At 39.2% G+C, this 12,157-nt stretch overlaps 1 protein-coding gene and 1 pseudogene across 4 annotated transcripts in view; both read right to left on the minus strand.

Annotated features, from left to right (window-relative positions):
- The window catches only part of CTNNAL1 (catenin alpha like 1), a 69,742-nt gene that overhangs the window by 37,016 nt on the left and 20,569 nt on the right, over nt 1-12,157 (minus strand). For all 4 annotated transcript variants that reach the window (XR_009215080.1, XM_058444766.1, XM_032164813.2 and 1 more), the window contains exons 3-7: nt 11,792-11,979; nt 9,903-10,022; nt 5,596-5,685; nt 4,384-4,554; nt 522-722 (exon numbers count right to left, since the gene is read on the minus strand). Coding sequence is in view for 3 of the 4 variants with exons in the window: in XM_058444766.1 (XP_058300749.1) it covers nt 522-722; nt 4,384-4,554; nt 5,596-5,685; nt 9,903-10,022; nt 11,792-11,979 (770 nt within the window). In the remaining variant the exon portion in view is untranslated. The remainder of the gene's footprint in view (nt 1-521; nt 723-4,383; nt 4,555-5,595; nt 5,686-9,902; nt 10,023-11,791; nt 11,980-12,157) is intronic.
- On the minus strand, nt 11,569-11,729 carry LOC116476017 (5.8S ribosomal RNA; annotated as a pseudogene).

A 12,157-nucleotide genomic window follows, 5' to 3' on the forward strand; every position in this document is an offset into this window, starting at 1 on the left:
GTGAAAAGCTTTTACTTGCCAGATGGATCTACTCTTGTTTTCATTGAATCTACACCCCAATAAGTTTTCTAAATCATTGTGTCTGTAAATCAGCTGTCCTCAGAGGTAAGAACTGTGTACATGTGAATGGCTCCAGCAGTCAGGCTCAGGTCCCAAGAACCTCTAGGTGGGGGTCTACCTCTCTGTTCTTCACTCTGAAGAAGCATTTTGGGGAGGAATTTTCCAGAGGTGAGTTTGGTAGAAGAGTGGGGAAAACAGAGTGAACTAGTGATAGTGACAGAGGCATAGAATCCAGACTGGCTAGAATGAGAGTCAACAGGCCTGGAAATAAATGTCAAGTATTGTGAGTGCTAGATGGGAAGGATATTTTGGCCAACTAGGAGGGAAAGAAGGGATGAGATATCCTGTCCCATTCTGGAACAAATTCATACTCCTGGTGATTATGTAGCTTCCATATCTTGCAAAACTTTATGGGAAAGCCATTATATAAGATTTACTTTGATTTTAAAAAAAGTTCTTACAGCTTGAAACCACACAGAAATTAACTGCTGCAGTTCCATTCTCGCCTGAGTTGACAGTTCCAAGATGCGTTCTCTGTGCTCATGGCTGGTGTAGGCAGAGTCAGTAAAGTCCTCTGTACGCTCCAAGATGACTTCCAATGTCACAGAAAGGTTCTCTTTGGACTGAAAATAAAGATTCTCCCGAAGAGCTTCAATATTCATCTGAGAACAGAAAGGACATCCATCCATCCATCCATGTGAGTCAATATTCCCACCTGACCAAAATGGGCTGTAATTTCTAACAGTGCCCAGGAAAACACTAGCATTTTCTTTTCCCAAGCTGAGGGGAAATACAGCCACCAATGATATCTATATTCGCCACTAACCCAGGAGGACACATTGCTCAAAAGCCTTCAATATCCATGTAAAGCACCATTCCTAGAGTAATTAATACAATGACATTCCTATGAGATCAGTGAATACTAAGGCAGAAAGAGCATCATCCTGTAGCAACCGGTAGGAAAAATGAACCAGCCTCCAGGTAAAAGATTTGCATCTGAGAAAATGCCTAGGCAAAGTCCTGGAAGATAAGTTACACCCAAATATGAAATGTGCTGAGCCCAGGGGGAAGGATGGTGTGGAAGATGTGGGGTGTGAGAAGGACTGGGGAAGGCATCCATTTTTCCTTCGTTAATTCAGCAAAGACTCTCCTAGTCACCTAACTGGTCTCCCTACGTTTTATTTAAAGTCCCCAACAGCACCTTACTGACCCAAACATCCTCTACCAGAGGGTCTGTATAATCTAAAATGTAAACCGTCTGATACTGCCACCTCCCTGTAATAGCTCCTCACCATCTATAGAGAATCAAGCCCAAACGTCTATGGTATAGCACAAAATCCTCTATGGCCTGTCTTTATATACTTCTCTAACAGTCTATCTCACCCCCTGAACCCCCAACAACCTTTCACTTCAGCCACCCTGTTTGGAGTTCCTTGACTATGTGATGAACACATGCTCACGTGTGCAGTCTTTCTCTCTCAGCTTTCTATGATGCATCATGCCACTTCAACCCTGTAAAACACTACAGTCCATGAAATATGTCACACAGACAACTTGGGCCAAGAGGCAACAAGTGGTAATGATCACGATTATGGTCACAATGAATGTGATAATAAGGATAGTTTACATTTGTTTAACACTTCAAAGTCCTTTCACAAATGTTATTTTAATTAATCCTTATGTGTGACCCATTTTAACATGACCCATGAAAATATCAAAGTTTGGGAAAGTCAAGACGCCATAGGAGAGTCCTTGCTTCCCCTCCTGCTCTTGGCCCAAGTTGTGTCAGGTGATCACTCCATCCTAGGTAGACAGAAACTTGTATTTAAGCTAGGAAAGAATATGGATAATAGTAAGGTATGGAATTTACAATGGGGATCTTCTCAGATAATTAAATTTATTTTATTAATTTAAGATGATTAAATTTGAGAATTTAAACAGAATTAAAACATAAAAATCAGTTATATTGGCCTCATACCATTTATGTTAAGGTTTTTTATTTTCCCTTTAGAGAGAAAATATACATGTTTTTAGATAGCAACTTAGTGGAGTTTTGTGGGGTTTTTTTAAAGAGGCTATTTACTGATATGGTTTCATAACATTTGTCCATATATTCATGGTACCAAATACAGCAAAGTATCCAGTTTCCCTCCATAGATTATACTCTCCATCAGAAAAAAAGTAAGATGCCAAAGAGATAATCACAGACGGTGAGACTGAGCCTATTTATAACAGCTCTGCCTCCAGCACACCTGATGGTGAGAGGGCAGCAGCCAGAGCTGTCGGCAACAGCCACAGGCAGAGCACTGCCCCTCCTTCACCTGCACCAGAAATGCAGCAGCAAGTGGCGAAAGATGTCTCTCACCTGACTTGTTTCCCTAATTATCCTTTAACAACACATCTCCTCCCTCAGCATTTATAAAAAGGGAAGATTAGAAAAATAATCTCTAAGATCCCTTTCAGCAATAAAATTTCTAAGAGAAGGTTTGGTCCCTACAGCTTCTTTCCCCTCAGGAAGCCTCAGTGGTAGGACTGGCATCATATAAACAAACCCAGAGGTGTAAAGTGAAAGGTCATGGACTTTGGGATTAGAGAATCCTGGGCCTAAAGAAGGGTTCTGCCACTTACTAGCTCTCCTCCTCAAAAAAAAAAAACAAAAAACAAAAAACAAAAAAACAGTATATAATTATATCCACCTAAAGGGCAGGTAGGGATTAAATAAAATATTTATTAAGAGCAAAAAGAGATAATACTTTCCATTACTGTCTTTTCACCCCATGTTCCTACTTAGACCTTCACACAATTAGAAATCAAAGTCCAGGGCCAGGCGTGGTGGCTCACGCCTGTAATCCCAGCACTTTGGGAGGCCGAGGTGGGCAGATCACCTGAGGTCAGGAGTTCAAGTCCAGCCTGGCCAACATGGCGAAACCCCATCTCTATTAAAAGTACAAAAATTGGCCAGCTGTGGTGGTGGGTGCCTGTAATCCCAGCTACTCAGGAGGCTGAGGCAGGAGAATCGCTTGAACCCAGGAGGCAGAGGTTGCAGTGAGCCAAGATCGTGCCACCACACTCCAGCCCAAGAAACAAGAGCAAGACTCCATCTCAAAAATAAATAAATTAATTAAATAAATCAAAGTGCAGTAAAATGGAAAGAATGCCATTCTCATCACAGCCCTGTCTGTTAGAGAAGTGGGAACCTTTAGCATTTGGATAACTTCTCAGGGCCTTAGTTTTCTGATCTGTTAAAGGAGGGCATTGTACTAGATGACTTCTTAGGGCCCTCCCAACTCAGACACTGCTCTTACCCAGAAAGCATCTTCACCATGTCTAGGACTTCTGATGAGAAGTCAGACTTCCTGGAGTCACACTGCCTAGTTTCAAATCCCAACTCTGGTACTTAGTAGCCAGCAAGTTAATCTCCTTTCTGTTTCTCAAGCTCCTCAACAGTGTAATGGAAATAATAGCAATAGTTCTTTGAGGATTATATAAGTTCATATATTTAAAGCACTCAGAAAAGGGCTGGCACAGAGTAAGGACTCAATAACTGTTAGTGTGTATTACTGTTTATTTTTAAATTTTAATTATTACTAATACTATTACTATAGTCTCAAAGTATCAACCCTCTAACACAGAGAAAAGCAGGAATTCTAGCAGAAATGATTTGCTGCTCACCATCATCCTATGTATGGTACTGCTCAAAAATATATGGCACTGCTCAAAAAACAGGAAGGGAACATTCTTTTAAACAGGGGGCTACAGCTAAACCATACAGCTAAACAGGGCCAGAGTAGCTACTATAACCAAAGACCACCGTTCTTTGTAAATAACACCTCTAATGTAAATATTACTGAGCAACAAGTTTGTACAGAGTGGCATTGCTTTAAATAGATATATTTGCTTTTGTGAAGCATTGTTCTAAAACATTACACAAAAATATAGATACTATACATAATGATGCTCCTTTAAAATGGAAAGAAAAGACTGAGTGCAGTGGCTCATGCCTGTGATCCCAGCACTTTGGGAGGCCCAGGCAAGTAGATCACCTGAAGTCAGGAGTTTGAGACCAGCCTGGCCAACATGGTGAAACCCCATCTCTACCAAAAATACAAAAATCAGCCAGGCATGGTAGCACATGCCTGTAGTACCAGCTACTTGGAAGGCTGAGGCACAAGAATCGCTTGAACCCAGGAGGTGGAGGTTGCAGTGAGCCGAGATCACACCACTGCACTCCAGCCTGGGCAACAGAGCGAGACTCCATCTCAAAAAATTAAAATAAAATAAAATAGAAAGAGAAAAATAAAAATATACTCTCTTTATTCTTACCTTGAATTCCTTAATTCCAGTAAAAATACTGATAGATGAAATGTCAGTCTCTCCATTCGGTTTACAGTCAGTCACAATTTCAATGACCTTATCCAATGCCACTTTCATGCGGTCAAACACTCCTTCTTTGTTTTTATGGGCTGATTCGCAGTTAGGATGCCTCAGACATGTCTTCAAAACAATTGAAAATTTTTATTTTAATATTTGATTTATGTCATAACGCACAAAAATCTTACAGAGAACATGTCATGCTAAGAAAAATGGTTCTTTACCAAAATCTCCTGGGTCCCTGGCTCACTCAGCTGCTTCTCCTCACTAAAGTGGAAGCAGGATGAGTAAAAAGCGATAGCAAGGTTAAATAAAAAATGCAGAGTGCAAATCTATACCTTTATACTTCAATAGTAAGTTTACTTAAAAATTTTTTGGGAAAAAATCTCTTTTCATCATGATTAAAACTGTTTTAAATGTTGCCTTACACATGCAAGAAATGAAAAAGAATGAAGAAAAATGAAATGAACAGAAGTGAAATATGATCATGGATGCATCTTGACTTTTAAAAAACGATGTAAATAAAAAACTCAAGGGCCTAGACAAAATAGAGCCTTCTGAGTGGGTTCCACGAAGTCTGTTTCTGTGGCTTCACTGATTCTAGCACAGGGTAAATACTCTCAGAAGAAAAGGTTATTCCAAACAAACTGCTAAAGAGACATTTTACTCATTCATTCTAGAATTGAACCAATTTGCTGGCCAACTGCTGTTTGGAAATACTCTTGATTGATAATTTTGTTAAAAGTGGAAAAAGGGATTAAAGGGTGAATTTACAGAATAAACTAAGGGCTGACTTCTTACTCTGCTGTATTTAACAGATCTTAACTTGTCTAGCTTTTCCTACAGCACATGTGCTGGCTCCTCAATGAGACTGGCAAAACCCTGCAGGCAGCGACCATGTGTGACAGGCCTTAATTCACAGCACCTAATACACCATGTTCTGCTGAGCTGTTCAATCAAAGCTGACTCATAAATTAATTATTATTTGGAGTTGGGGAAGAAAGTTAGCATTCTTATAAATAATAACTGAGATTTAACTATTCAGGCCTATGTTCTAAGTTATCACTTTGATCTTTTTTAAAATGTAAATTATGTAAGTTAAATGCATTTAGTCAGGTGTTCTAATTATTAATTTATTACACAGTAAAACCAAAATTGTCTTACCTTTGAAGCTGTGAGAAGCATCATCGTACACTTTTCAAGAACTGCCCTAGCTGCTGCCATTTTTGCCTTTTTCTTTTCATCTTTCAAGTCCTAAATATGAAATAAAATCACGGAGGAGTCTAAGACCATGTAAACAACCCAATTTCTTAAAAAAGTATTTATTCAACATTAATACTCAAAAATTCAGTAATATTGTTAAGTGAAAAAAAAAAACAGGATAAAGTTTTACAAACTGTCACTGCTTCAATATGAATACATCAACACAACATGAGTAGAAAGAAAAAGCCACTCTTAGAAAGGGCTAGAGAGCCAGGAACTGAGACACAGGTAGAGGCTGCACATGGTTGACATTCTGGTGTTCTGTCATACCTGACATTCTCAGGCCAAGTGCACACACTGCATCTTAACCAGAAATACCCAGCCTATGTCTTACTTAATTAAAAGTAAATTGTCTACTGAGCATTTATTGACTATTATTTCCTTCAAAACAGACACTTAAAAGTCAATTCTTTAAGGAGCCTTGTCTAATTAATCCCATCTAACTGCTATGCATCTCAAATTGGGGTTCATTTGTCTTAATCTTAATCAATATGCTGCTCTGAAATATTCTGAAGATGTTTCTTGGGTAGATAATTTTCCTCAACAAGATTGAAAAGGAACACCTAAGAAAGCACTGTGTATTGAATTTGTTTTGATGGGGGGTGGCTTCTCCTCACAGAGCCCTCAATAGAATGCGTGCTATTATATGAGGTAGCCAAAGCTTGCTGATCAAATCTACAACAAAATACTCTGTTAGTAATTTGGTTATTATATCTAAATCAGAGGTGGGCAATACTTTCAATTAAAGCCCAGATAAACATTTGAGGCCTTCTGAGCTATACGGTCTCCATCACAGCTACTCAATTCTGTCATTGTAGTATGAAAGCAAACAGAGACAATACACAAATAAATAAGAACAGCTGTGTTCCAAGAAAACTTTATTTATGGAGATTGAAATTTGAATTACATAAAATTTTTCCCTGTCACGTTAGCCTTTTTTATTTGTAAGTTAGGTTAAAGGCCCTTTCTTACAAATAAGAAAAACCTAAAGTTTAAGAATGATTTGCCTTTGAAAGTAAATTTGCTTGAATAAATTAGAATGGATTCAGAAGTTAGTCCTACACAGCAATATCATTCTCACTCACTTGCATCCCAATATAGATATAATAAGAGATAGAGATGGCATTACAAATAGTGTATGACAAAGTGCATATAACCCCAAAGCTAATGCAGATCACATCCCAAAGAGCTGTGTCCTATATGTGAGTATCATCCATCATGGGTACCTATCAGATAAAGGTTGAGGTTGCTTATAAAATTTCCACCCATTCCTCTTGTCTTTAACATTTTGGACAGGACTCCTTTCCACAGGACCCACACCTGTGGGTCCAGCTGACAATGCATCAAGTGTGTATGCTATACCTGACACTTACAAGCCACATATGACCCCATATGCTGTATGGTGATAACAAGCAACAGAAAAAGATGGCATCTCAACCTGGAAAGGGCTGGTCCACAGAACAAAACAGAGGTGTCCATAAAACCCAGATGGTCCATGAAGCACTAAGTGAAGCATCCAATACTTCCAGAAGTATTTTCTCAGACTTGGGTAAGGCTGTCACCACTGCCACTTTCTTTTCCTTTTGAGACACAGTCTCCCTCTCTTGCCCAGGCTGGAGCACAGTGGCATGATCTCAGCTCACTGCAGCCTCTGCTTCCTGGGCTCAAGCAATTCTCGTGCCTCAGCCTCCTGAGTAGCTGGGATTACACGCATGTGCCACCACACCCAGCTAATTTCTGTATTTTTAGAAGAGATGGGGTTTCGTCATGTTGGCCAGGCTGGTCTCAAACTCCTGACCTCAGGTGATCCACCCACCTCAGCCTCCCAAAGTGCTGGGATTACAGGCATGAGCCACCATGCCCAGCCTCACCACTGCCACTTTCTACCACCTTGGTCCAGGTCACCATCATCTCTCAATAGATTACTGTAATAGCCTCTTGAGTGGTCTACCTGCCTCTGCCCTTGTCTCCATGCAAACTATTCTCAACATGGCAGCTAGAGTGATACAGTTAAAATTTAAGTCAGAAAATGTCATTCTCCTACTCAAAACCTCCAATGGCTCCCCATTTTACTTAAAGCCAAAGTCCTTTACAGTTTGGCCTGCCCACTACCTCTCTGATTTCATCTTATTACCCTCCCCCTTTGCTCACTTTGATCCATCCACTGGCCCTCATGTTCTTTGAACACACCATGCATGTTTCTGTTTTATTGTCTATCTCCTCCCATCCCTACTAAAACATAAGCTCCATGGGTGCAGAGGTTTTTGTCACTTTTATTTACTGTTGAATCCTCAACACCTAGTGTAGTATTTGGTTAACAGTAAGCAGCTGATGAATATTTGCTGCGAAAACTGAGAATGCACCTGACCTATAGCTCTTTGCAGGATATTTTGACTATTCTAAAGGAGAAAGCATTTGAACCCTGGATGCATATCCCAAAAAAATGAACCAGGAGTAGCACTTATCAAACACAAAGACAATAAAAAGGCTGCCAGTAAGTTTCAGGGGTCCCAAATTTAATGAGCTAAATTGTTAAAAATTTATTTAAAAATAAATTTTTAAATGTTGGATCACAATATTACAAGAATTGAGAAAAATAAAATGTTCTCCATGCCAAATTTCTAATTACAAATCAAAATGATGGTGAAGGTTTTTCAGTTATGTCCAGAAGCTGAAGAGGATCCTGTAGGAAGTGTAACTGAAGGATGGCAGCTTTAGAACCTACGACTCATGCCACGCTTGCTCAAGTGATCAAGAAAATGCTAGATGATAAGCTATTATTATTATAAAAATACTCAGGCTAATAATTATCATTGGGGAGAATGAGGAGAAGAAGGAAGATTAAGAGAAAGAGAAGGAAAAGAAAGAAAATTTGTTTTATAAAGAACAATACTGGCAGACAGAAAATGAAACAATAAGGTACCTGCCTATAGAATCACCATTGGTATTAGAAACCAATGCCATTATTTAGCCTTCCACTCTCCAGACCAATACCCATCTTTCAACTCCAGCTGCAACTGGGAAAGTTCATATCAAAAACTGAGAGAATAGCCTATGGGACTACACCCAGAACCATCCCAAGAAATGGTCAATTATTATATATATTTAACCTGCCAACAAGACAGACTCCTACACAAATACCCCAACAAGGAAAAGTCAATCCTAGACATAATATGATCTTCCATCTCCCAAAACTGAGGAGCTTATTGTCTGAATTGGGGAACAGACCCATAAGGAACTAATATCGGCTGGGCACGGTGACTCACGCCTGTAATCCCAGCACTTTGGGAAGCTGAGGCGGGCGGATCACCTGAGATTAGGAGTTTGAGACCAGCCTGGCCAACATGGTGAAACCCTGTCTCTACTAAAAATACAAAAAGTTAGCTGGGCGTGGTGGTGCATGCCTGTAGTCCCAGCTACTCGGGAGGCTGAGGCAGGAGAATCACTTGAACCCAGAAGGTGGAGGTTGCAGTGAGCCGTGATCATGACACTGCACTCCAGCCTGGGTGACAGAGCGAGACTCCATCTCAAAAAAGATAAAATAAAATAAAATGAAATAAAAAACAAATATCATGTTGTAGTTTGAGAACTACAGGCTTTAGAATCAGATATAACTGAGTCCGATCTGCTAGCATAGTGACCTTGGGAAAGTTGATCCTTGTCTCAGGTTCAGTTTCCCTATATGTAAAACAGTAGTAACAATACCTACCTCATAGGGATGTTTTGAGAATTAAATGAGATCATGTATATTAAGTACCTAACACATAGGCAGTGCAAATAAATAATGGCTTAGGTTATTACTATTAATCTAATATGGTAAGCATAACAAATATCTAACAAGATACTATAAGAATACATATGATGACTCAATTTTATGTGCTTGAGCCCTAGTAGAGGAATCAAATGGAAAGCTTCATAAAAGAGAAAGTAACCAAATAAAAAGAAGAAGTACTTGAGTTGAGCCCTGAAGGCAAGTATGACCTTTCCCAGTGTGTGAGGTGGGAACAAAATTAACTGTTATAAATGTACAAAAAAAGACATACAGATCTACTTACTTTATCCTGGCTTATCTATGAAAGGCTTTCAAGACCAAGGCTATAGACGTAATAAGCAAAGAAACCAATCCAAACAATCCTGAAGATCATACCTCCATCCAAACTAAAAAGTATGTATTTATCTGAAGATTGTAAAATGTGATGAGTACATACATTTTGTCTATCTCCACTCAGATGTGCAAACTCCACCATTTCATTTCCAAATTGACTGAATATTTGGACAAACTCTTGAAAGCTATTCACTTTCTCTAGTCTTTCCATAGTTGCAAGAACCTGCAAAACAGATAATATTTCATTATTTGGTGACAGCTATGCAAGAGACTGAGATTGTCAAGGCTGAGTAGACAGAAAAAAAGGAAAATTCTGAATTCTAGGTGAAAGCTGAGAAGGCGGAGCCAGATAGAAGACACAGAAGGGGATGCTCAGAGAAGTGGAAGTCGATTCAAGGCACAGAATTATTAGGGGAATGATTTGTTTATATGATAAGATTTTGAGTTACTTGAAAAGGAAAAGGAAAAAAAGAAATGACTACATATACAAAGGAAGGGATCATTTATGCAGCCAAGTCTAGAAGGTGGGAATGGGCAGGACCACAGTAATCAAATCCTCAGAGAACTGGGAAGGGGTGAGGATGAAAGCCAGCACACACAAGCTTTAAGGTTCAGTGAACCAGGAGGACAGGAACCCTAACATTCTCAGGAAAGCAGAAGGAACCTCATCATCTGCAGAGCGTAGAGTTGAAAGGGAAGTGTGGGACTTTAAGAGTAGGAAAATTAGTCTGGCTCAGTCAGAAATGGGCCATCGGGGTGAATAAAGAGTGTGAATCTGTGGTAGAGCCAATGACTAAAATGTTATGTGTTTTCTTGATGTAAGAAATAAAGTAAATAAATGTGAAACATATTTTCAAATACTTTTCTTTAAAATAACATTACTAGATTGTTTTAGTCAGAACAAGATAGGTTAAAAAAAAACACAGATATCCTGTGTTTACTTATTTTTCCTGAGAATATGATGAATATTTGGCATGTTAATCTCCCCTGGCAGCTCAGGAAGTTCAGGCGACTAACACAGATAAGGCACATTGCCACCACTGTGAGAACCTCCATCTTTCAAAGAGGGGAAGGTTGTTTCTATTTCTCCAGCGCTGCCAGATCCACCTCTCCAATTTCTGATTCATTCAACACTTATCAGGTGGTTTTATCCTCAAATCCTACTAGGACAGCTCCTTCCCCGGCCAACTGCTCTCCTCTTTGCCTAGCGAATCATCCAGAGCAAGAAGCGATTGTACATACCCTGGATTCCCAGATGATCACGGAGCGTGACCATCATCTGAGAAATTAACTTCTGGACTGGAAGAGTTTAAATCCATTCTGTAAGTTTTGAGATTATTCAGTAACATTTAGGGACTCTGCATACAGAAATTTTGTAGCTGTGGATAATTGTCATTTCCACTGATTTAACTGTGTCTTAAGTTATATATTGTTAGTCTCTGATTTGGGAGGGAAAAAAGTACTGAAGAATTCAGTATTTTTATCAACTAGGTTTCTGCTACATATATTAGCATGGTGCTCGCCTTTTCTTTCCAAATGTTGTACACATTTAAAGCTTTTACCAATAAGCCTCAACAAGTGGATAATGATTCTCTAAGAGGAGACATTACTTGCATTCAAAAGTTTAGGCACAGCATACCCATCATTTAAGAATTACACATATAGAAGAAACACTACTTTTAAACTATAGACAGAGTTATAAGCAATTATAATAGACAAGCATTGCCAAATTACTCACAATTAACCTAAAAACAACTTTTTTTTTTAAGCAACGGTTAGACAGGCATAGCCCCGGGAGGAACCCAGGGCCACAAGTGCATTCAACGTATAGATGATCAGTGTGTCAATGTATCCTGCAATGCACATTAATTCCCACAGCTAGCTGCATTCTTCATCAACACATGAGCCGAGTGATCCACCACTAAGAGTCATAAAAAGCACTTTGAACAACACAGAAAGACAAAAATACAGCAACATCAGAAAGGTAAGTACCTTATTTCTTGATGTTATTATCTGTTTAATGACTACTTGGTCTGCCAGCAACAACACCTTTGTCACTGAAGAAAGAAGTAATCTTGCAGCCTTTACCACTCCTGTTTTGTCTGTAAAAATTGTGATCTGCCCATCACATTCCAGATGGTTCAAGTTGGTTATGTCTGTAAGTGCTGCAATTGTTTCTCCTAACAAGAAAGGCGAGGGGAGAAAGTTAAACGGGCATACAAATTAAAATCTAGACTTCTCTCTGACCTTGAAGGTAAGGCACAATGAGGAGAAACTCAGCTTTGGAGTCTTACTTCAGGAACAAGAAACAGTTTCACCTTGACGACTGTAGGGATTATCATATGATGCTTTCTAACC

The sequence above is a fragment of the Hylobates moloch genome, unplaced genomic scaffold (genome assembly GCF_009828535.3).
Source record: "Hylobates moloch isolate HMO894 unplaced genomic scaffold, HMol_V3 SCAFFOLD_10, whole genome shotgun sequence".
Classification (NCBI taxonomy): Eukaryota; Metazoa; Chordata; class Mammalia; order Primates; family Hylobatidae; genus Hylobates; species Hylobates moloch.